We start from the raw sequence: 26,764 nt of genomic DNA on the forward strand, positions 1-26,764 counted from the left end.
TCAAAAATAAGTAAAATTATGTACTAAAGAATCAAAACAAGGAGGGATGTGTATGAAGTGAGAGAGTGTAATTTTTAAACTTCATGCTGACAACCCAGAATGCTGGCAAGCAGTACCATGGCAAAGGCTCTGTGGGTCTCAAAGTTGTTACCTGATGGCATAAAGCCTGTGGTGAACACAAAGGTGGGAGTTCATGCTCATGGGCATCAGGTAACTACCAGAGGCCTGCGTTACCCAGAGGACCACTGGGCCAAAATACTTCATTCCTATTATCAAAAGGTTCCTGAACTACCTCACACCAATCTGCCTCTGGAGCGGAGCCCTGCCAGAAAACTGAAGTCACAGTGCCACCACAGTAACAGAATAACTAACCCCAACAGAGTGAGGGGAGGAAGTTCTTACCATCTGGAATATGCAGTATCAGCCAGTCTTGTTTTGCACAGAAATGAATAATATGGCAAAGACTGAGGGTTTTTCCTGTTCCCTTTTCGCCATCTAAAGCACTTGCTGTTAAAGAAACCACTACCAAAAGGGACACTTCCACTGTCAAGAAATAAAGCATTTCTTCTTTTCCCACATTTGAGGGAGGAAGCACTGGCTCAGACAGCCCGGGCAAGCAAGAAAGGATACAGAGAACATATCGTACAGCTGGGTGAGCAAAATTGGTGTTTTTCAGGTAATGCAGGAGCTCGAGGGCTGGTTTCCTTACCATCAGGCAAGCTTCATTGAATGTCTTCACCTAACAAGACGGGAAAAGAGGGAGAAAAGGGTGGGGCTGGAAAGTCTAGCCAGCTCTGGTAATATACACCGAGCCTAATACAGCAACCATAGGATCAAACTGCCTACTCTTCATTTACTCAGTTAAAGGATGTTGGTATTTAATTCGAAAATTTAACCATGTAATTTAGCTAAAAATTAAAACACATCATCCCACACTGAGCACATAACAGTCAGCTTTTGATTATTTCTGTAAATGAAGCATTAGTTAATTGAAATTTATAAAAAATTCTGATGTCTCATAACATAACTATGCACACTACTTAAGGTTGATACAAATATTACAAGTGTGTAAAATGCTGAACAAGGTATCTGATACATGCTAATCATCAAATCAGCTGATGGCATAAAGCCTGTTAATTCTTTAAAATTTATTTTTAGCTAGATCTCACTGTAACCACCTATACTTTTCTCTGAACTATATATGTACCAGCTCAGGAGCAGGTGTGACCAGTTGCCTCAGCTATGAGGCCATACTTGACAATACCAGCATATAGATATACCAGAGAACTAACACACAAAATTAATTCCTTTTTAAAAAAAATTAATCCCCTTTTAGCCACCAGGAATAGTTTGGTGGAAAAATTTTGGAAGCAGTGATATGTGTGAAAATGGTTTGCAAATAAAGTATTTAATGATGTGTATTGATAAAAATAAATATCTAACAAATACTATTTACAAGTATGTTAGATAAAGGTTAAAATAATGTTGATTTTTTTTTTTAAATCCTAACCAAACAACTGGATTGGAAGAGGACTTTGACAGGTAAGTTCAAACTTAACAAAAAGTGAAAACTTCAAAAACATGATACAGATATTAAAACAGAAATGCTGTTATTAGGCAATATGACAGTACTAAATACACAGACAATAGCGAGCGGGTTGGCTTTTTACATAAATGGAAGCTGTGGAAAGAATGAGTGATTCCCTCCAAAGCTCTGGTGGGTAAGCCATTCTGAAAGCAACCTGGGATACAGTTAGACCCTCAGAACCACGTTAGAGATTGCACTATGAATGTCTTGGAACAGTTTAAAGTAATGATTTCTTCTAATTGTGTCCTATTTCCAAACAACAAAAATTTTGATGAGAGTCTATGGTCGAGAATTAGCTCCTTTACTGGTGTCTCATCTGATTTCTTGAAATGAAGCACACTGAAGAAATGACATCCTCTGGCTTCTAAGCTAAATATCACCTGCACAGTCAAGTTTGATATTTCAGTAAGAAGGAATAATTTCTGAGACTGAAAATAATTAAGCAGGAATTAGCCAAAGAACCAGTTTTGCCAATAAACCCTGCTTCCAGTTAACTGAATTCTTTCACTGGCTATTAAGGCAACCCAAGATCACACTCTTTGGGTTGACGTTATGACTACAAAACTATTTTCTGAAAACCCATGAGACTGAAGAACAATGAGTGATGCATCTAAGCCATATGCTGTTTCTGACTCATGAATACGTTTTTGTTTTTCTACACATATTAACTATTTTCAGGATATCTTGCTAAAGCAAATATTAAATTAATTTTTAACAATTTTTGAAGGCTGAAGTTTCTAGAAACCTGTTGGGTAACACAAGAAAAAAGAGTGGGGTATTATTTATTTACTTAAGAATATTTTGCCTGGCTTCAAAAAGGATTTAAACTCGTTAACTTCAGATCTGCTTAAAATAATAACAACAGCACTATTCACAAAAAATAATCAATAGCTGAATTTATCTTTTTAAAGATTCAAATTAAATCTTTTAGTTTTCTACTCATTTAATGCTACACCTCTGCTATCAACACCTTGTGTTACAAGTTCCCTCCAAAACCCTCCCGTTTTGAGCACCTGCATTACAAAGCGAGGAGGCAGGCCATGGGGGAACACGGTCTTCAGTTCTTGGATGGATATGTTGTAGTGCTGACCCACGTGCTGCTCCCCATGCTTGGCCTAGGAAATAAAAATGCAAACAAGTATAATGGAGAGCGACAAAGACTTTGAAAAAGCATCAAGGGCTTTCTAGACGCTACTGAGGAAACAGTTCTCAGAGCTGGAAAAGATATTCTATTCTTTAATTTCTTATCTTAGACAAAAATGTTCACTATTGTCCCCAAATCCACAGTGCATGTATTGAACACAAAGCTTATATTGGCCTGAATGATGCAGCCAGTTGCTCAGCAACATGAACCCTAGATGTGGAGGCAGCAGAGACAATTCTTGCCATCTGGATTCTTCTGTGCTGTGTATAGAGATGCTCCAATCACGTGACAAGATCCTCTGCATGCCACTGTTGCCATAGAAACCCCAGAGGAACTGGCAGATAAAGGGACTACAATTACAGGGGAAAGCTGAAAGACACTTCAATGACTTCATTCACTTATCCTATTTCATTTTGTGCTTGTGAAAGTAGATGAACGCTAGAGACATAAATACAACACACCCTGCTGAGATGGTGTTTTGGGTAATGAGTTATTTTTTTCCCATTCCACGTGTGCAGCATATGTTAAGATGGGGCAACTCAGGGGGCAAGGGTAGGGACAAAAAGGAGAGAAAAACTATTGGTTCCCTTCACATTTAGGCACAGATCACACAACTAATTTCATTTATAAGAGGCAACAATAATACCGAGGAATGAGAAATAAGTGTTTAGCCTAATGGGACCTGAGGTAGAAAATGCAACCAGATTGGTTACTAGGAAGACTGTGTTCTGGACCTGCCCTGCCATGTGATCCTGGGCATGTAAGTTGATTTCTTAGGACTCTCCAAACCAGGGTTGGTAGACTATGACTGGCTATCCATTTTCATAAATAAAGTTCTACTGGAGCACAGCCATTTGTTTATGGCAGAGCTAAGCAGCTGTAACAGAGATCACTTTGGCTCATATGTCTAAAATATTTATTATCTGGTCCCTGAAGGAAAAGTTTGCTAACCCATCATACAGTAAGATCAACAATAACTACTAAATTTAACTTCTAAGATATTGAGTATTTAACTGTTTACTAGGTACCCACTCTATATATAACAAAACTGACAGCATGAAGTGAGTTCAACGGCAGGCATTAAATCAGAACAGATACAGGCTGAGCTGCCTGAGTTATGTTACTAGAGGATCAGATAGGGATGGGGAAGATGAAGGTTCCAGAATGCTGTCTCAGGTACATTGTCTGACTGTATGTATATCTGCTTACCTTCCTTTGGTTTCAGTTTTCCTGATACATAAAACAATGGCAAACAAATTATAAGCCCTGAAAAAAATCCATATACACATTAGCAACTTACCGGATCGTTCTCAAGAGTGCGGGAAATAGCTCTGGTTCTCTCAGTTGGAACCTGGTTATCCAAGTGAGCAACAGGGCACTGGGGTGCCTGGGTCCCTAAGTGCGAAAAACGTCCAGGGTCCAACTATAAAAGAAACCATTTTAGTTTTAAATTACTAGGCTTTTTGTGCTTGCTACAACACTGAGGTTTAAAGCCAGATGTGCAACAGGGGAAAATATTACTAACATGCATTTTAGTTTTATGTAAAACAGAACCTTGTTATTATTTATAATTCTCTAAGTCCAATCACATTATTCATACTCTGAATCTGTTCCAGCTGGTGTTGCTATGTCTGGGCGCTGTCCCACATGGAAACAATTCCATTAGAGACTGTTCAGGAGTATAGCTCAGCCATTAACAACTAGACTCAGGAAACTTCTTTTAATGCTCTTGCCCAAAGTGATGAATGGTGGTCAGTACTGTACAATTCCCAGCTGTCTAGTAATCCTAGTCACCTCAGTTATTAGGGGATTAGTGCAATGTTCCTATTTGTCAGGTATAATTACACTTCCTGCAACAATGTGCTGGCTAGCTCTGCCCAAATAAAGAATCTTTCATTAAGGGCGAGTAATGAGGGAGTGCGTAAAGCATCCAGCTAAGTGAAAATACACTGCTCTACAGGCAAGTTGGTGAACTGCACATGGAAACCTCAAAACTGGGGGAAGGCTGGGGAAGAGGATGCAATTTCAGGAGATAAATCCAAGAAAAAGCTAACTGGAGAACTCCTAAGCTGAGTTAGGATAACAGGCCTTGTTTATAAGTAAAGAGATGCCAGTTACAAGAGAAAGATTAGAGTACGGATCCAGCAGAGTCAGGAGGACAGGGGTGTGAGAGATGGTTATAGTAAGAGAGTTGCTTGCTAGGTCAATAGGTAATAGGAAAGCTGCCTGTATTTATATTCAGTCTCACTAAGCAGCTGCATGAGTGTAGAAAATGTATATTATTTTTATACCACCTTTTGTAACACTTTTATCCATTTATAAGACCTTTAACTCCGTAACAGCTTTTTAACTAGTATCTTTGAATCTTTGACAGTCCAAAAGATTTGTCCTCCCAAACAGGTTTCACCTTCAGCTAATCAGAAAGTTGGGATGATTCTTTACTTATGTTAAAATAAGTCTCAAAGTCCTTAATATGATAACGAAGGCCACTGCTGTAAGTTCAACCCACCTTTCTAGTCCCACCCCTTTATAGAGTCCATACTCTAGCCAGCCAACTATGCTAAAACACGTTATTCACTTTTATGCCTTTATAATTCTGCTCATTCTACTTCAACTTCCCTCTCTCCCTATTTAAATCTTACTCATCCTTTAAGACTCATCTCAAATGATATATCCTTTGTGAAGATTTGCCAGACACCTCCAGGCAAAAGCAATTATCTTTCCCTCTCTATTGATAGCACTTTCTTTGTATTGCATGCATTTTTACTCTGCCTGGAACTACATTCATGGTTTTCATTAACTGAGTACCTAAAAAATGCTAGGCAACACATATACACATTATTTTTGAGCTAAGAATCCTAGAAGATAGGTAGAGAATTACACAACTTTATTATGAGGGAAATCATGGTTCAGGGAAATTAGATAATTTTGTCTAAAGTCATTGAGTTGGTAGGTATTGAAACCAGAATCCAAATCCAAGTCTGTCTGACTCCAAAATCTTTATCATGCTATCTTACATGTAAGTTTGTCTCCCATTTTAGGCCACACACACTTGGAAGAGAAGGGATCAGGTATTGTACATCTTTGTGTCTACTTCTCCGAGTACATAATGTACCACAAACGCTTCATGCTCGTGCCCTGGAATAAAAAGTCTTTCCCAGAGACATGTGATGGGGGAGTACATATAGCATCAAGCTAACTGAGAGTGAACTGCACTACACTACAGCTTGGTGAACTGCACATACAAACCTCTGAACCAGATTCGCATACATTAATACTGAGTTGGCCAAAAGGTTCGTTCAGGTTTTTCCGTAACATCTTATGGAAATTTTTTGGCCAACCAAATACAAAGTAACAGGGTAAAGTAATACAGTTGCTGCAACTTTGAGGATGCAGAGACAGCAGTGTTTATCACGTATCTAAATACGCTAATCTCCCAGCCTCCTTGGCAGATCGATTGGGGTCACATTATTAGTTCTGCTGCTGCTGCTAAGTCACTTCAGTCGTGTCTGACTCTGTGCGACCCCATAGACGGAAGCCCATTAGGCTCCCCTGTCCCTGAGATTCTCCAGGCAAGAACACTGGAGTGGGTTGCCATTTCCTTCTCCAATGCATGAAAGTGAAAAGTGAAAGGGAAGTCGCTCAGTTGTGTCCGACTCGTAGCGACCCCATGGACTGCAGCCAACCAGGCTCCCCTGTCCATGGGATTTTCCAGGCAAGAGTACTGGAGTGGGGTGCCATTGCCTTCTCCGATTAGTTCTGCTAATAAGCTCTAAATGGAAATAACTTGGGTCACTTCTAGTCAGGCAGCTAAGAATGGGTAAAAATTCCCTTTTTTCTTCTGCTGTGGCAAACAAATCTACAATGTGAGATCAGTTCAGTTCAGTTCAGTCGCTCAGTCGTGTCCGACTCTTTGCAATCTCATTAACGTAGCCTGCCAGGCTCCTCTGTCCACGGAATTCTCCAGGCAAGCATATTGGAGTGGGTTGCCATTTCCTACTCCAGGGGATCTTCCCAACCCAGGGACTGAACCCAGGTCTCCCACATTGAGAACAGATTCTTTACCATCTGAGCCACTAGGGAAGCCCCCATATCTGCTTATAAACCAATTTTTATTCTTTGGCTGCAGCGCAGAACATGTGAAATCTTAGTTCCCCGACCAGGGATTGAACCTGTGCCTCCTGCAGGGGAAGTTCAGAGCCCTAACCACTGGACAGCCAGGGAATTCCCTGCCTGATAATCATTTCGGAAATACAGCAATAGCAAAACAAAGCACAGACACAAAACACACAAAAAATACACAAAAACCAGTATCATGTGCTGAGTTAAGCCAATGAGAATTCGAGGCCTGTTATCTCAACACAGCATCTGGACAATGCACCTTACTACTGATAAAATTTTTTGAGTTCTACTGCAGAGAAAACATGTCTCCAAATAAAGTAGCATTCAAATGGGAAATTATATTCAAAGACCACTAGGTGGTGCTATTTCTACAAGAAACCTATGACATTTTAGTTAAGTGTTTTTTTGCAGCAAATTAAAAGCTAACAAAATGGACTCCTTCCTTCTTAGTGTGATACATGGCATCACCCAGCTAGTCTCTCGTTTCCAGGGCAAACAACCATATGTACAGCTGCCTCTGCACTGTTCCAGAATGAAAATCACGCAGTTCTTGAAAGAGAGCATTCATGAGCCAATAAAGGTTCCTCTAAACCAATCTACAGAAAGCATACAATTTTCTCACTGACATTCCTCTGCAGTTTGGACTCAAGACTTTCTTGTCTGCTATTAGGAAGAAGAAATTGTAGCCTTTTAATATAATTAGTTGGGGCCAGAGTCCATCCATTTGTTGATATCTCCTTTCATTTTGTTTTATAAAAATGGGTTATTTTATGCACAGAGGTTTGTCATGAATCTCTGGGGAAAAGATGACTCCCATAAGAGGAAGGACTCCTTTTTAAGGAAATCTGCAATTAAATGATCAGATGGGAGTGACTAAGCCCTTCTGCTCAGTGCTCATCCTTCAGGATTTAGCTCTTTAGGATTACCTCTGGATCCTACTAATCCAGTTAGGTGCCTTCACCATACTATGACAGAATCATTTAATCATGATTCTGCTACTGGATTTGGAGGTCTGAAAGAAAAACATGGGCCATAAAATGCAATACAGCAGAGTGGTTAAGGTCATAGCCTTTTAAGTCAGACAGATCCACCATCTAGTGTGGGCTCGACAACTTCACACCATGTTACCTCAGGCAAGTTACTTAGCCTTTCTAATCCTCAATTTCTGCATCTGTGAAACAAAGATATTATCTACCTTATGGGTTGATCATGAAGATTAAGAGAAACAAAGCACTTAGCACAGTGTCTGGCACATAATGGATGCCCAACAAACAGAAACCGTTATTAGTGAGATGAGTCATCTTAGAATCCCGAGCATCTGCCCCATGGAATGTGCTGAAAAACTATTTGCTCATTAGATGAGAGAATGAAGTAAAGTAACAGAATCATCCTTCTTATATATGACTGTTATTTAATCAACTATCAGAAATTAGCAACTTTTTTTTTCAATACTTCATTAAGGGATGAGAACTAGAGAATAATAAAAGTTAATAAAGACAACTGTGCTTAAGCTTATTTATCTACTAAAAAATGTTTTATGATAGGGTAAAATTCCAAGGACAACTATTCTACTAAGACCTGTTACTGGATTTTTAGGGCAGTTAGGAGTGATGTGTATGGCAGAGAAAAGGAATTGTGAATGCTTTTGAGTGGTCAGTCAGCTCAAGTTCACCAGAGCATTTTATTCTGGATACAATCAATTTAGAAAGGAAATCCACCTAAAGACAGTTTGCACACAGCACTTAGGTCAGTTAGGACTCACCTTATGGACCCTGGAGACAAGCCTTGTCATTCCTTTCAGCATTATCCCTGTGCTTTAAAAAAAAAAAGTGAAAAGGTAAGCCACAACTGGGAAAAGATATCTGCATGATGGGTTAGTATCTAGAATAAAGACTGCCTGGACACTGATTAAAAGACGAACAGAGGACATGAACAGGTATTTCGCAGAAAAGGGAATACAAATGGCTAGTAAATCTATGAAGAGTTTCACCCTGATGACAAATCAGGGAAATAGAAATTAAAACCACAACAAAAAGACTTCCACAATCATCATATTGAGAAAAATTAAAAAGACAACAGCAAATGCTAGAGCACGGGGAACACTGGGAACTTCCCTACACTGTCAATGGAACTAGAAATACAAATATCTTAGAAAACAAATTTGAAATTACCTGTAAAGTTGAAAAGGTATATAACTATGGCCCAGGTATTCTACTCTGTATTTATTTTAGAAAAACACATATACAGGTACACTGAAAAATATGTCTTACAATGTTTATAGGAGTAGAATATGAATAATCAAAAACTGTAAAAAGCACAAATGTCCACTGATATAAAAGAGTGTGTAAACCGAGACAGTCACACAATGGAATGCCATACAAAAGTAAAGTGCAGTTACATGTATGGCATAGATGGACCTCAAAACTAATACTGAGGGCGAGCTCTAATACAGAACATGATATAGTTCGTATGAAACTCAAAACACAAATGCTATTTGGGGAATACACTTGTATGTAGTAAAACTGAAAGAGAAGGAGCATGATAAACACATATTTAGAATAGTATTTACCCTTAGGGAAGAGATAAAGGGACAAGACTGGGGAAGGGCACGGAGATCCAACCAGTCTATCCTGAAGGAGATCAGTCCTGGGTGTTCATTGGAAGGACTGATGCTGAAGCGGAAACTCCAATACTTTGGCCACCTGACGCAAAGAGCTGACTCACTGGAAAAGACCCTGATGCTGGGAAAGATTGAGGGCAGGAGGAGAAGGGGACAACAGAGGATGAGATGGTTGGATGGCAACACCGACTCAATGGACATGGGTTTGGGTGGACTCCGGTAGTTGGTGATGGACACGGAGGCTGGTGTACTGCGGTTTGTGGAATCGCAGAGAGTCAGACACGACTGAGCGACTGAAGTGACTGACTGACACAAAGAAAATTATAATGACCTACTTCAAATGATGGATAATGAATATATGATCATTTGCTTTTTTTATTTTTATGCCATATGTGTTATGTTTATTCATTTGTATGCTGCTGCTGCTACTGCTGCTAGGTCACTTCAGTCATGTCCGACTCTGTGCGACCCCACAGACGGCAGCCCACCAGGCTCCGCCGTCCCTGGGATTCTCCAGGCAAGAACACTGGAGTGGGTTGCCGTTTCCTTCACCAATGCATGAAAGTGAAAAATGAAAGTGAAGTTGCTCAGTCGTGTCTGACTCCTAGCGACCCCATGGACTGCAGCCCACTAGGCTCCTCTGTCCATGGGAGTTTCCAGGCAAGAGTAGTGGAGTGGGGTGCCAGGGCCTTCTCCACATTTGTATGCTGGAAATATTTAACAGAAAAACCTTAATCATGTGAAGTAAAAAACTGTTTAAAATACTTAAATGCAACTCTCAATATTCACTAGTAGATAATAAAGTTGAACTCATTTATTCAACGGCTACACAGCACCTGTTATATGCCAGGGCCTGTGAATAAGATGGTGAACAAAGCTGTTATGGTCTCTGACTCAAAAGAGCTTATAGTACAGTTAAGAGATGATGTAAACTCCTATGAATTTTATTTCCTTTTAGTTTTCAAGTTTACTTTTTCTCTTTTAGAAACAGTTTATTTTCCATCAACCTCTTTCCATTTTAGCTTGTGGAAGAACAGCTTAAGACTACTCAGTGGTCGCGCCCTCGTCTTCAGGGGCCTGAGCGGTGGTAGCTGCACAGTGGTCTTCAGGCAGGCTCCGCACTCCAGGCTGCAGCAGGGAACTGCCGAATAGGCACTGATGGCACCCGCACGCCTGCAGACCAGTCTGCCGCCTCAGGTCAAGCAGCAAAGAACTCAGGAGCCGAAGGGGTCTATTCACCGTAAAATTCCTCCCTGGTCACAGCCTTCTCAGCTGCTGCCTGCTCTTCTTTTTCAGTCTCTTCAGGATCTCTGTAAAAGTTGAGATCAGCCATGACCTCCCATCGGCGTTCACAGGAGATGGTGCCATGCATGCGCAGAACTTCCCCGGGTGAGTATCCACCACATCAGACCCACCAAGTCAGCTTTCTTATTGCATGGGATGACAATGTCCACTCTCCTCTCCTCTTTGCAGAGTCTGTGTTACACAGAGCAATGGTGGGCAGCTGAACGTAAGAGGTCTCTGTGAGCAGCTGTAACCACCAGAAACTGTGGCTCCTGGAAGGCTGCCCGGATCTGGTTAGTGAGGTTCCAGGAGAGAAGCGGCCAGCAACAGGAGTGGCTCCAGGAGCAGCAGCAAACTTCAACACAGCTTCCTGGAGGACGTGACACTCACATCAGCTGGACTTTCAATGGCAATAATGGCACGACCTGCAACAGAAGTTCCGCCCAGGTTTTCAGATTTATGATGTAGATGCCATCATTTTTCCTTTTGTAGATGTACTGTTCCATTTGGAAGTCAAGCGTGGGTCCCAGCTGCAAGAAATTTAAGGACACCCACGCCCTTCATCTGCAGGACATAAAGGACTCTAGATATTGTGAAAGCTTTCCTTTAAATTAAAACGGGAATCCCAAACAATGCTGTTATGGATCCTTGTCTGGGAAGTGTAGAAAAGTTAACTTCTTAATAAAGATGTCAAAGCACGCCTTAACTCAGTCATTCCAAAAAACGTGTGACATGCTTCTACATGACCAATCATACAGAGCATTCAACGGTGAACAAGCCTGGCATGGTCTCCACTGGCCTGCCTCCTGTTTACATGTGGGATTCCAGGCTGCTTTGCTGTGTTTCAAAACCAAAAGTTCTAGAGCAGCAGTTCACAAAATGAGTTTGGTGAAACTAGTCATAAGATGCATCAATGTTCTCTGGCCAAAGAAACTTGAGAATGCTATACAGTTATTCATTTCTTGAATAATTACAATGTATGTATCAGTTCAGTTCAGTTTAGTCACTCAGTTGTGTCCGACTCTTTGCGACCCCATGAATCGCAGCATGCCAGGCCTCCCTGTCCATCACCAACTCCCGGAGTTCACCCAGACTCACGTCCATCGAGTCAGTGATGCCATCCAGCCATCTCATCCTCTGTCGTCCCCTTCTCCTCCTGCCCCCAATCCCTCCCAGCATCAGAGTCTTTTCCAATGAGTCAAGTCTTTGTATGAGGTGGCCAAAGTTCTGGAGTTTCAGCTTTAGCATCATTCCTTCCAAAGAAATTCCAGGGCTGATCTCCTTCAGAATGGACTGGTTGGATCTCCTTGCAGTCCAAGGGACTCTCAAGAGTCTTCTCCAACATCACAGTTCAAAAGCATCAATTCTTCGGCGCTCAGCTTTCTTCACAGTCCAACTCTCACATCCATACATGACCACTGGAAAAATCAGAGCCTTGACTAGACGGACCTTTGTTGGCAAAGTAATATCTCTGCTTTTGAATATGCTATCTATTTGCATATTTAAAAGCTGTGGGGAAAACTATAGTAAAGAGGAGGGGCTTCCGTGGTAGTTCAGTGGTAAAGAACATGCCTGCCAATGCAGGAAATGTGGGTTGGATTCCTGGGTTGGAAAGGTCTCATGTAGAAGGAAATGGCAACCCAGTCCAGTACTCTTGCCTGGAGAATCCCATGGACAGAGGAACCTGGTGAGCTACAGTCCACAAGGTTGCAAAGAGTTGGATATGACTCAGTGACAAAAACAAAACCAAAAAAAATAGCAAAGAGAATTTTTTTCCCCTAAGGTGCCCTGGGTCTTCGTTGTGGTGTGCAGGCTTTCTCTGTTTGCAGCCCAAGGGGGTTCTCTGGATGTGGAGCACAAGAATGCGTGGGCTCGACAGCTTCAGCCTGTGGGCTTAGTTGCCCCAAGATCCTAGTTCCTCGACCAAGGATCAAACCTGCATCCCCTGCATTGGAGGGTGGACTCTTAACCACTGGGTCACCAGGGAAGTCCCCCAAATCTTTTTAATCCAAATTTACTTGGTCTTAGAACCCTTGGAACTCCACAAAATACTATTAATTACATTCTCCTGGGTGTGAGTGGAAGGGTTGCTGCTGTGGAATAAGCATATGCCCAGGCCTGAGGATGAACCTGCTAGGCCACAGGCAGAGTCGAGGGACCCTCTGCTCCCCATTCTCCTTAGCTCTGCCTTAGTGCCTCCATTGCTGCTCACCACCGCCCAGAGCCCACCCCCACCACACGCTATCTAATCCAACTGTGCAGGAAAGAACTAAAAGAGCAAGGCTGCCCCTTAGCTGGGGAGAGTTCCCATCACTCCCAGAATGGGTAAGAGTGACTCACTGTGCCTAAACTATTTACCCAAACAACATGGTTTATGTTAAACACTTGCTTTCCTTCTGGAATGTGGAATTTTAGTACACGCCAGGCAGCAAATGACTGCATGGCCTGCCCCAATTAAAAACCCTGGGCGCTGAGACTGTTGACAGTTTCCCTGGGTGGCAACAACATTTCATGTGTTGTCCACTTTTTGCTGAAGGAATCAAGTGTGTCTTACACGATTCTACTGGGAAAGGACTCCTGGAAATTTATACCTGTTTCCTCCAGATTTTGCCCAGTGTGCCTTTTTCCTGTACTGATTTTGCTCTGTATCTTTTTGCTGTAATAAGTCACAGCTGTAAGTACAACTATATGCTGACCTCTGAGTCCCTCTAAGGAATCAGAGAACCCGGGGGCACTTCTGGCAACCACCAACACAACAGCCCAGTGCCCCAAACCACCCAGCATCGATTTCCACCTGATACAAGCGTCACCTGACACCCAACACCACCATCTCGGACCAGCTCAATTTTCTTAACTTCAGTTCTCCTTCCTTCCCTATTTCAATTACTTCAACTCCCTGCCTCCATCTGTGACAAGCAACCTCCACACAAATTCTAACCCTCCATGTCAGCTGATTTCCAACCCTAAGCCCTCCACCCAACCTCAACTTTTCCAATTCCCAAACTACTTATGACCTAGTGTCACTCCAACAGTATCTAGCCTACTCAACCTTGTTCCCTGTATCTTCTCAATATGCCCTGGAACCACCACTGATGTGAGACATCTGTGGGCTGCAGCTCTGCAGGGAGGTCAGGTCCTACAAAGAGTGGTGACATAATCCTGAGGGGAGTACTTTCTCCATGTATGCCTGTGGTCACTGAGGCCATGACTCTGGCTATGTTTTAGAGATTATGGGAAATGCCGGTCAGGAAAATGTGACCAGCTTTCCATCTTGTACCCAGTCATCTTGTATCTTACCAGCCTCCATCCTTGAACTTCTCCAATTCATCCTTTTCACTGAAGTCTTCTCTTAAAACCCAATATTTTTCTACTGCTTTTAAAGGTAAAGGACACACACAGCTTATATAAGAATGAGAGAAGATATTTTAAGGAAAAAAGGAGATTGAATCTCAAAAGTATAATCTCAAAGCAGACAATCCAGACTAAACCACATTTTCCAAGTTCTATAAAATACCTTTAAATAAAAACAAACAAACAAACAAAATCAAATTGACAGGCCAACCGAAAGCAGAAAGAATAGAATGTGTGCTCATTCTACATTCCAGTTCAGGCATTCATTTGTGTCTGACTCTTCGAGACTCCACGGACTGCAGCACACCAGCTTCCCTGTCCATCACCAACTCCCGGAGCTTGCTCAAACTCATGTCTATCGAGTTGGTGATGCCATCCAACCATCTCATCCTCTTTCGTCCCCTTCTCCTCCTGCCTTCAATCTTTCCCAGCATCAGGGTCTTTTCCAATGAGTCAGTTCTTCACATCAGATGGCCAAAGTACTGGAGCTTCAACTTCAGCATCAGTCCTTGCAATGAATATTGAGGACTGATTTCCCGTAAGATTGACTGGTTGGATCTCCTTGCAGTCCAAGGGACTCTCAAGAGTCTTCTCCAACACCAGAGTTCAAAAGCATCAATTCTTCGGTGCTCAGCTTTCTTTATAGTCCAACTCCCACATCCATACATGACTACTGGAAAAACCATAGCCTTGACTAGACGGACCTTTGTCAGCAAGGTAATGTCTCTGCTTTTTAATATGTTCTCTAGCTTGGTCATATCTTTTCTTCCAAGGAGCAAGTGTCTTTTGATTTCATGGCTGTAGTTACCATCTGCAGTGATTCTGGAGCTATGGGGCCAGATGCCATGATCTTCGTTTTTTGAATGTTGAGTTTTAAGCCAACTATTTCACTCTCCTCTTTCACTTTTAACAACATGCTCTTTAGTTCCTCTTCGCTTTCTGCCATGAGGGTGGTATCATCTGTATATGTGAGGTTATTGATATTTCTCCTGGCAATCTTGATTTCAGCTTTATCCAGCCCAGCATTTCACATGATGAACTGGCATACAAGTTAAATAAGCAGCGTGACAATACACAGCCTTAAACATACTCCTTTCCCAATTCGGAACTAGCCCGTTGTTCCCTGTCCTGTTCTAACTGTTGCTTATTGACCTGCATACAGGTTTCCAAGGAGGCAGGTATGGTGCTGTGGTATTCCCATCTCTTTAAGAATTTTCCACAGTTGGTTGTGATCCACACAGTCAAAGGCTTCAGTGTAGTCAATGAAGAAGTACATGTTTTTCCGGAATTCTCTTGCTTTTTCTATTTAATCTCTGGTTCCTCTGCCTTTTCTAAATCCAGCTTGAACATCTGCAAATTCTCGGCTCACGTATTGCTGAAGCCAAGTGGAGAATTTTGAGCATTACTTTGCTAGCATGTGCTGCTGCTAAGTCCTTCAGTCATTTCCGACTCTGTGTGACCCCATAGACGGCAGCCCACCAGGCTCCCCCATCCCTGGGATTCTCCAGGCAAGAACACTGGAGTGGGTTGCCATTTCCTTCTCCAGTGCATGCAAGTGAAAAGTGAAAGTGAAGTCGCTCAGTCTTGTCCGACTCTTAGCGACCTCATGGACTGCAGCCTACCAGGCTCCTCCGTCCATGAGATTTTCCAGGCAAGAGTACTGGAGTGGGGTGCCATTGCCTTCTCCGGCTAGCATGTGAAATGACCACAATTGTGCAGTAGTTTGAACGTCCTTTGGCATTGCCCTTCTGTGGGACTGGAATGAAAACTGACCTTTTTCAGTCCTGTGGCTACTGCTGAGTTTTCCAAATTTGCTGGCATATTGAGTGCAGCACTTTAACAGCTTTTAGGATTTGAATTAACTCAGCTGGAATTCCATAACCTCCACTAGCTTTGTTCATAGCGATGCTTCCTAAGGCCCACTTGACCTCACACTCCAGGATGTCTGGCTCTAGTGATCACACCATCATGGTTATCTGGGTCATTGAGATCTTTTTTTTGTATACTTCTTCTGTGTATTCTTGCCACCTCTACTTAATATCTTCTGCTTCTGTTAGATCCATACCGTATCTGTCCTTTATTATGCCCATCTTTGCATGAAATGTTTCTTTGGCATCTCTAATTTTCTTGAAAAGGACTTTCCCATTCTATTGCTTTCCTCTATTTCTTTTCACTGATTACTTATTAAGGCTTTCTTATCTCTCCTTGCTATTCTTTGAAACTCTGCATTCAAATGGGTATATCTTTCCTTTTCTCCTTTGCTTTTAGCTTCTCTTCTTTTCTCAGCTATTTGTAAGGCCTCCTCACACAACCATTTTGCCTTTTTGCATTTCTTTTTCTTGGGGATGGTTTTGATCACTGCTTCCTATGCAATGTTACAAACCTCTGTCCATAGTTCTTCAGGTACTCTATTAGATCTAATCCCTTGAATCTACATTCCAAGATATATACAAATCAGGGCACTTAAAAAAAAAAGGCTCAAAGCCACTAATACTACGAAAAAATTGAGTAAAGATTTCTCCTTTCAGTTTTTTCATATTCTTTGAGTGCTGATTTGCAGCACACAAATTAATCACATTGTTATTGGAAGGCAGATAAAGGACCGGTTTCCTCATGGTATAAGATGAAAAGAGTTATGGAGATGAAGGGTGTGACGGCTGCACAATAATGTGAATGTGACCATGAACTCCTTATTGCCAAATTCAGACTTAAATTGAAGAAAGTAGGGAAAACCACTAGACCATTCAGGTATGATCTAAATCAAATCCCTTATGATTATACAATGGAAGTGAGAAACAGATTTAAGGGCCTAGATCTGATAGATAGAGTGCCTGATGAACTATGGAATGAGGTTCGTGACATTGTACAGGAGACAGGGATCAAGACCATTCTCATAGAAAAGAAATGCAAAAAAGCAAAATGGCTGTCTGGGGAGGCCTTAGAAATAGCTGTGAAAAGAAGAGAAGCGAAAAGCAAAGGAGAAAAGGAAAGATATAAACATCTGAATGCAGAATTCCAAAGAATAGCAAGAAGAGATAAGAAAGCCTTCTTCAGCGACAGAATGGGAAAGACTAGGGATCTCTTCAAGAAAATCAGAGATACCAAAGGAACATTTCATGCAAAGATGGACTCGATAAAGGACAGAAATGGTATGGACCTAACAGAAGAAGATATTAAGAAGAGATGGCAAGAATACACAGAAGAACTGTACAAAAAAGATCTTCACAACCCAGATAATCACGATGGTGTGATCACTGACCTAGAGCCAGACATCCTGGAATGTGAAGCCAAGTGGGCCTTAGAAAGCATCACTACAAACAAAGCTAGTGGAGGTGATGGAATTCCAGTGGAGCTATTCCAAATCCTGAAAGATGATGCTGTGAAAGTGCTGCACTCAATATGCCAGCAAATTTGGAAAACTCAGCAGTGGCCACAGGACTAGAAAAGGTCAGTTTTCATTCCAATCCCAAAGAAAGGCAATGCCAAAGAAGGCTCAAACTACCGCACAATTGCACTCATCTCACACGCTAGTAAAGTAATGCTCAAAATTCTCCAAGCCAGGCTTCAGGAATACGTGAACCGTGAACTTCCTGATGTTCAAGGTGGTTTTAGAAAAGGCAGAGGAACCAGAGATCAACTTGCCAACATCCACTGGATCATGGAAAAAGCAAGAGAGTTCCAGAAAAACATCTATTTCTGCTTTATTGACTATGCCAAAGCCTTTGACTGTGTGAATCACAATAAACTGTGGAAAATTCTTCAAGAGATGGGAATACCAGACCACCTGGTCTGCCTCTTGAGAAATTTGTATGCAGGTCAGGAAGCAACAGTTAGAACTGGACATGGAACAACAGACTGGTTCCAAATAGGAAAAGGAGTACGTCAAGGCTGTATATTGTCACCCTGTTTATTTAACTTTTATGCAGAGTACATCATGAGAAATGCTGGACTGGAAGAAGCACAAGCTGGAATCAAGATTACCGGGAGAAATATCAGATATGCAGATGACACCACCCTTATGGCAGAAAAGTGAAGAGGAACTAAAAAGGCTCTTGATGAAAGTGAAAGTGGAGAGTGAAAAAGTTGGCTTAAAGCTCAACATTCAGAAAATGAAGATTATGGCATCTGGTCCCACCACTTCATGGGAAATAGATGGGGAAACAGTGGAAACAGTGTCAGACTTTATTTTTGGGGGCTCCAAAATCACTGCAGATGGTGACTGCAGCCATGAAATTAAAAGAGGCTTACTCCTTGGAAGGAAAGTTATGACCAACCTAGATAACATATTCAAAAGCAGAGACATTACTTTGCCAACAAAGGTTCGTCTAGTCAAGGCTGTGGTTTTTCCTGTGGTCATGTACGGATGTGAGAGTTGGACTGTGAAGAAGGCTGAGCGCCGAAGAATTGATGCTTTTGAACTGTGGTGTTTGGAGAAGACCCTTGAGAGTCCCTTGGACTCCAAGGAGATCCAACCAGTCCATTCTAAAGGAGATCAGCCCTGGGATTTCTTTGGAGGGAATGATGTTGAAGCTGAAACTCCAGTACTTTGGCCACCTCATGCGAAGAGCTGACTCATTGGAAAAGACTCTGATGCTGGGAGGGATTGGGGGCAGGAGGAGAAGGGGACGACAGAGGATGAGATGGCTGGATGGCATCACTGCCTCGATGGACGTGGGTCTAGGTGAATTCCGGGAGTTGGTGATGGACAGGGAGGCCTGGCGTGCTGCGATTCATGGGGTGGCAAAGAGTCGGACACGACTGAGCGAGTCAACTGAAGTGAACTTAACTGTTCCACGTATCCTTGTGGCTCAGATGGTGAAGAATCTGCCTGCAGTTTCGTAGACCCAGGTTCGATCCCTGGATCAGGAAGATCCCCTGGAGAAAGGAATGGCAATCCACTCCAATATTCTTGCCTGGGAAATCCCATGGACAGAGGAGCCCTGCAGGCTACAGTTCAGGAGGTCCCAAAGAGTCAGACTGGACTGAGCATCTAACACAACAACAATGTATCCTTTACCCAGTTTCTTCCAATGGTAACACCTTGCAAAACTATAGTACAATATAGTACCAAGATACTGACACAAACACAGTCAAAACACAAAACTTTTCCATCACTTTAAGGATCCCTCAGGCAGCCCTTATATAGCCTCCTGCACTTCCCTTTCACAACCTTCCCACTCCTTAACCATGACAACAACTAATCTGTTCCGTTTCTATAATTTTGTCCTTTCATGAATGTTACATAAATGAAATCATACTCTATGCAACCTTTTACTATCAGCTTTTTCCAGTCACCATAATTTTCTGGAGATTCATTTGGGCTATGTGTTATATGTATCAATAGTTTCTTCTTCTATTTTAAAAACTTTTTTTTGGCCATGCTACACAGCTTGTGGGATCTTGTGCAGCATTTGGTATCTTAATTCCCTGACCAGCGATCAAACTCATGCCCCAATAGTTTGTTCTTTTAATCCTGAGTACTATTCCATGGTATGAATGTTTATTCATAAACTGTTTATTCATCCACTGAAGGTCCAGGTTTTGGCTATTACGAATAAACTGCAATTAAACATTTGTTTACAGGTTTTTGTGTAAAGAGAACCATAAATTCTTAAGGTTAAGGTGATCTACTTCATACAGAGCTCATTCAGAACTGAATTAATACTACAATGATCTTATTACCAGTTTTTCTTTTTTTCCAGAAACAGGCACTGTATTAAGCAATTTATAGGCACTGTCTGACAACACAATCCTATGAAGTAGACACTATTAAGTGCACATGAAAACAGGGATGGATAGACTAACTTGCCTGAAGGTATATAGCCTAGAAGTGACAGTTCTAGCATTCAAACCCGTGTGTGACTCTGCGTTCTTTCCCATCAGCCACTGCATACACTGTATTGTCAATTACCAAGTGCCTGAGCATTTCCACTGATGGGGAACGCACTAAGCAGTCCATATGGAAACTTTTCAGCTTTTATGGAAAGTTCTTTCACAATCTGAGGTAAAACGTCTCCTTGTAGCTTTCAATCCACTATACCAGTCTTTCTATTTGGTTTTACAAGCCACCTTTCACACAATAAATCGAAGGTAGTTATGTCCCCTATTTTATCTTCTCCTGGGTAACTGTTTTCAGTTTCTCAAAGCAATCATCATACAGGTCCTTTACATTACTCACCAATACTTTTCAGCTATCACCTACTGTTTCTAGATTTTATATTTTTGAGAGTAACTACTTTGTTATTCTGTAACACCATTGTTTCATTGAGAGTACAGCTCGCCAATATCATCAGTTCTTTCTTTTTTAAACAAATATTCCTAAGTCCTAGTGTTAGTCACTCAGTCGTGTCCGACTCTTTCTGACCCTCGGGACTGTCACCTGACAGGTTCTTCTGTCCGTGGGATTTTCTAGGCAAGCATACTGGAGAGGGTTGCCATTTCCTTCTCCAGGGGATCTTCCTGACCCAGGGATCGAACCTGGGTCTCCTGCACTGCAGGCAGGTTCTTTACCATCTGAGCCCCCAGTGGTTATAAAACAAATATTATTATCTAGCAAAATCCCAGCAGCCTTTTTAATGGAAATTGTCAAGCTGATCTCAAAATTCATATGAAAATGTAATGAACTCAGAATAGCCTATAAAACCTTGAAAAAAAAAAGTTGGAGGGCTTACATTCCTGATTTCAAAAGTTATGGTATGAGCATATGCCTATAGATCTTATGTCTCACCTATATGCCTACAGATAAATTGAACAGGGTTGAGAATTCAGTAATAAACTCTTATACCACAGTCAGCTGATTTTTAACATGAGTGCCAAGAAAATCCAATGGGAGCAAGAACAGTCAAGAAATGGTGGGACAGCAGAATATTCACATGTAAAAGAATGAAATTATGACACCTAGCTCACATCACATACAAAAATTAACTCAAAATAGATTACAGACCTAAATGGAAGTGCTAAAACTATAAAACTATTTTCTTCTAAGAATACAAGAGTAAATCTCTGGGACTTTGGATTATGCAATGGTTTCTTAATGATGCCAAAAGCTCAAATAAGAAAAATAAAAATAGGTACTTGGGCTTCATCAAAATTAAAAAGTTCTGCTTCAAAGCATACTATCAAGACAGATAATTCCTCAGCAGTTCAGTGGTTAGGAATAAGTGCTTTCATAGCCAGAGCCAGGTTTGATCTCTGGTGGGGTAATCAGCAAAAAAAAAAATCAGCCAAAAAAAAAAAGAGAAACAAACAAAACACAACAAAACAAAGAAAATAAAAAACCCACAGAACGTTAGAAAAGATTTGCAAATTATGTATCTGATAAAGATATAATATATCTGATTATATATCTGTATATCCCTATACAAAGAACTGAGCAATAAAAAGAAAACATAACTCAAAAATGGTCCAAGAACTTAAACAGATGTTTCTCCAAAGAAGATATACGATGACCATTAAGCACATGAAAGGACTCTCAACACCACTAGGAAAATACAAATCAGAAACGCAATGTGATATAGGACTTCCCTGGTCCAGTGGTTAAAAATTCACCTTGCAATGCAGGGAGCATGGATTCTATCCCTGGTCAGGGCACTAAAATCCTGCATGGCTCAGAGCAACTAAGCCTGTGCACCACTACTCGAGAGCCCATGTGTGTACAACAAAAGATCCCATGTGACCAAGACCCAGTGCAGCCAAATAAATTTTGTTGTTATTCAGTTGCTCAGTCGTGTTGGACTGTTTGCAACCCCATGGACTGTAGCACGCCAGGCTACCCTGTCCTTCACTATCTCCCAGAATTTGCTCAAATTCATGTCCCTTGAGTTGATGATGCCATGCAAACATCTCATCCTCTGTTGCCCCTTTCTTCTCCTGCCCTCAATCTTTCCTAGCATCAGAGTCTTTTCCAAAGAGTCAGTTCTTTGCATCAGATGGCCAAAATATTGGCGCTTCAGCTTCAGCCATCAGCCCTTCCAATGAATATCAGGGCTGATTTCCTTTAGGATTGACTGGTTTGATCTCCCTGCAGTTCAAGGGACTCTCAAGAGTCTTCTCCAGCACCATAGTTCAAAAGCATCAATTCTTCAGTGCTCAGCCTTCTTTATGGTCCAACTCTCATATTCATACATGACTACTGGAAAAACCGTAGCTTTGACTATATGGACCTTTGTTGACAAAGTAATGTCTGCTCTTTAATACACTGTCTAGATTGTCACAGCTTTTCTTCCAAGGAGCAAGTGTCTTTTAACTTCAAATAAATTAATAAAAAAAAAAATACAATGTGATACCACTTCACACTCACAAGGATAGCTAAAATCAAAAAGAACAGACAATAACAAGCATTGAAGAGGATGCAGGAAAACCGGAATCCTTATACATTGCTGCTAGGATTGTAAAATGGCTCAGTCACTTTGACTGTTAGTCATTTCCTCAAAAGTTTTAACGGATTTACCAAATGACCTTCCCCTAGTTATATACCCAAGAGAAATGAAAACATTTGCACACATTACCATTTGTGTGGAAATGCTCACAACTGCGTAATTCATAATAGCCAAAATCTAGAAACAATCCAAATGTCCATTAACTGATAAACAGATGTGGTGCAGTCATTCAATGGAACATTATTCAGTAAATAAGCAATGAAGCTCTGATACATGTTACAACATGGATGAACCTTTAAACAAAAGGAACGAAGTCTGTCACAAAAGATCAAATGTAGTATACTTCTAATGATATGAAATGTTCACAATGGGCAAATCTACTGAGACAAAAAATTCCATTAGTGGTTGCCAGAGCTGGGAGAGGGGAGAATGGAGACTGACTACCGGTGGGTACTTTTGGGGTAATAAAAATGTTCTAAAATTAGACAGTAGTAATGTTTATGCAACTCTGTGAATATACTAAAAACTGACTGAACTGTAAACTTTAAAGACACTGAGTTTAACTCAGAAGTACATGAATTATAGTATGTCAACCTCAATAAAGCTGTTATTAAAAAAAATATTGTTCTAGCCATATTAAAATAACCAAAAATAGAAGCTAAGATGCAGTGACTACTATATGCCAGACAATGTACTACTATATATTATATGCTTTACGTTATTTTAGCATCACAGCAGCCTCTGAAGCATTTATCAGTTGCTGCTGCTGAACAAACTACCCCAAAACTCAGTGGTTTAAAACAATAACTATTATCACTCCGAAGTCTACAGCTACAAGCTGGTTACTTCCCTTGCTCTGGACCAGATCTGGCTATCTTTGAAGTACTTCCTCATGCATCTGAGGTTAGTCTCAACCAGGATGACTGATTCTACTGTACACTGTCTCTCAGCTTCTTTGCAGAGTGGCCTGGACTTGTCACAGCAGGAGCAACGGTCCAAGAGAACTAAAACACTTAAGACCCCTTCAAATCTGGCTCAGACCAGTAAAGACTGTTGCATTCTATTGCAGACCATGATAGGCCAACTTGACCAGGGTTCAATCCCTGGGTTGGGGAGATCCCCTGGAGTAGGAAATGGCACCCCACTCCTGTATTCTTGCCTGGAAAATTCCATGGGCAGAGGAGCCTGCCAGGCTACAGTTGATAGGACTGCAAAGAGTCGGACTCGACTGAGTGCACACGGACAGTTACGTAAGTTACAGGTATGGTGTCCTGTGTTTTTACAGTCCATGGGGCCGCAAAGAGTCGGACATGACTGAGCAACCGAGCACACGCATATAGTCCAGGTTGGGTTCAAATGGTAGGAAGGAGACTTTACCGCTTTGTGGGAGGATCTGTAAAATTAGACCATGGGGTCGCAAAGAGTCGGACACAACTGAATGACTTTCATTTTCACTTTTGCTGCAAAATTACAATTTTTCTAACAAGTGGAAACCACTGTACTGTTAAAAAATGGAGAAGCTTGGATCTAAACATGGTTATTGGAATTGAGAGTAAATATTCCTCATCACTATACCATTTTTCTTCCTAGGTAGCCTCAACACTTTATTTGTGCAGCTATTTGTTGATTTTGACCTTAGTTAAGAATAACTGGACTTCCCTGGTGGCTCAGAAGGCAAAGCATCTTTCTGCAATGTGGAAGATCTGGGTTCGATCCCTGGGTCGGGAAGATTCCCCGAGAAGGAAATGGCAACTCACTTCAGTACTCTAGCTTAGAAAATCCCATGGACGGAGGAGCCTGGTGTCCATGGAGTCGCAAAGAGTCGGACACGACTGAGTGACTTCACTTTCACTTTCTAAGAATAACTGAATTATTAAAATTTAATTGTTTTGAAACTTTGTCAATATTATCTACATTAATGAAAGTTTTTGAAACTTCACAACTTAAAAAAATTTAGTTATAAAGTTAATCAATGAGAACTAAAAGTTGTTTTGTTGTTGTTTAGTCACTGAGTCATGTCTGCCTCTTTTGTAACCCTGGACAGTAGTCTGCCAAGGCTCCTCTGTCCATGGGGTTTCCCAGGCAAGAATACTGGAGTGGGTTGCCCTTTCCTTCTCCAGGGGATCTTCCTGATCCAGGGATCAAACCTGTGTCTCCTGCTTGGCAGGCAGATTCTTCACCACTAAGCCACCTGGGAAGCCCAAAATTGTTTTGATAAAATTCCAAACCAGAAATTATTGAATAGAGTTGCAGTTTTCATATCAGTTTCAGCATCAGATGAAATTTGACTTTATTTTGTATGCATAATACTAGAAACTTGAGTCACACAGGTAGTTGCAAGGGATAAACATTTGTAATAGTTGTTTAGTTTTCATTTTTAAAAACTTTGGGCCAAAAGAACAGCAAAGATAGTAGAAAGAGTTTCCTACACCCTTCATCCAACTTCTCCTAATGTTAACATCTTACATGCCCATAGCACAATTATCAAAATTAAGAAATTAATAGTTACAATACTATTCACTAAACCATGGACTTTATTTGGATTTTGCAAACTTTTTTGATAATGTACTCTTCCTGTTATAGGTTCCAATTCAGGATCCTCCATATGGAGATCTGAATGTTTTTCTGAAATCTATCACCAACATATTACCTATCCTTTAAAAATTGTGTGAAAATTATAAATTTGAAAAATATATCCTCAGCTATTTCATTCAAGTAACAATTTAATACGATACAGTTATCTGAAGAGTTTTGTAGCATAGCCTAGATCACTGGTTTCCAATGGTGGCTGCACATTAGAATCATCTGAGTATAATTAAAACTCTGCTATCCAGAGTGTATCTCAGACCAATTAAACCACAATGTCTATTAGTGAGATTCAGACATAGGTATTTCATAGGTATTAGAGTTACCTCACTGATTCCAATGTGCAGCTAAGAGTGAGAACCACTGCATAGATGTCAATGGTTAAGGGAATTTCAACCCATTTAAGAACAGGTAGTCTCTGGGTATGGTTATATAACCAATTCAGCATTCAGTACATATTTCTCCAAAAAGCCATGAGATTATCAAATGTCTTATATTAATGAAGATATATATATATATGTAAAATGTCATTATTTTGGTTTACCATTCATGGAATTCTGACAAAAGATGATACATTAATCTGCCATAGCTTTTTCTCTATTGAAACTAGACTGATTTCCCAATGATCAGTAATTCTTTTTCATTTACTTTTTTTTTTTTGCCATGTCATGTAGCATGCGCAATCTTAGTTCCCTGACCAGGTATAGGGATTCAATCCATGACCCCTGCATTAAGAATGTGGAGTCCTAAACTCTGGACCACTGGGGAAGTCCTAGGAATCTTTTTTTCTAAACCAGCAACTTGGTCCCCTATGAAACATCCGGCAATGTCTGATAGGAGTTTGGTTGTCACAACTTGGGGGAGAGGTGCTCCTGGCATCTAGTGAATTGAGAGGCCAGGGTTTCTGTTAAGCATTCTGCAATGCACAGGAGAGGCTCCCACAACAAAGAATTATCCAGTCCCAAATTTCAGCAGTGCCAAGATTGAGAAAAAGTGTTCTAAATCTTGAGTCCTGTAGGAAAAATTTGCTTCTTGGAGATTATTCACTGCAACATTGTTTCTAATATTGCAAGAATGGAAAGAGTCTAATTCAGCATATCCATACCATGGAATACTATGCAGCTGTTTAGAAACAAAACAATCCTAAACGTTCTCTCCATATTAATGAGGAAAAAATCTCTAACATACAGTAAGTGGAAAACAAACCAAAAACAAAATGCAGAACAAGGTATACAGCAGCTATCATTTATGTACAAAAGGGGAAAATCTATCCAATTTGTTTGTAAAAAGGTAAATATTTTGAAGGATATACAAAAATTGATAATCCTGTTTGCCTTTAGGGAAAGGAAATGGGTTCTGGTGGGGGCAGGAAGAGAGAGTGTAGTGTCTTTTATACTTTTTGACCTCTGAGCCATGTTGCTATCACCCAGGGAGAAAGTAAATTAAAATTAAATCAACAAACCCCTAATGAATCCTTTAAAGCTAACAAACAGCTTTTCTGTATGAATTATATTACTCTGTTTAGAAAAATCCTGCTGCATCCAATTGTGTTAGGCTGAGGTTAAAGAAAATAAACAGTGGGGCCCCATCCCAACAACACATCTAAATCTACCCTGGTAAGGTTTGGGAAACCCTCAGGTTTCTCACAAGGGTACTTCTCATGTACCATTCTTCACAGGAAAAATAACATT

At 40.9% G+C, this 26,764-nt stretch overlaps 1 protein-coding gene across 3 annotated transcripts in view; it reads right to left on the reverse strand.

The window, feature by feature from the left end:
• The window catches only part of DAP3 (death associated protein 3), a 41,439-nt gene that overhangs the window by 9,401 nt on the left and 5,274 nt on the right, over positions 1 to 26,764 (reverse strand). For all 3 annotated transcript variants that reach the window (XM_005203648.5, XM_005203647.5, NM_001113294.1), the window contains 5 exon segments: positions 8,617 to 8,668; positions 4,033 to 4,155; positions 2,602 to 2,703; positions 631 to 739; positions 403 to 495 (listed from right to left, as the gene is read on the reverse strand). In XM_005203648.5, the coding sequence (XP_005203705.1) occupies positions 403 to 495; positions 631 to 739; positions 2,602 to 2,703; positions 4,033 to 4,155; positions 8,617 to 8,658 (469 nt within the window). In that variant the 5' untranslated portion in view covers positions 8,659 to 8,668.

The sequence above is a fragment of the Bos taurus genome, chromosome 3 (assembly GCF_002263795.3).
Source record: "Bos taurus isolate L1 Dominette 01449 registration number 42190680 breed Hereford chromosome 3, ARS-UCD2.0, whole genome shotgun sequence".
Taxonomy (NCBI): Eukaryota; Metazoa; Chordata; class Mammalia; order Artiodactyla; family Bovidae; genus Bos; species Bos taurus.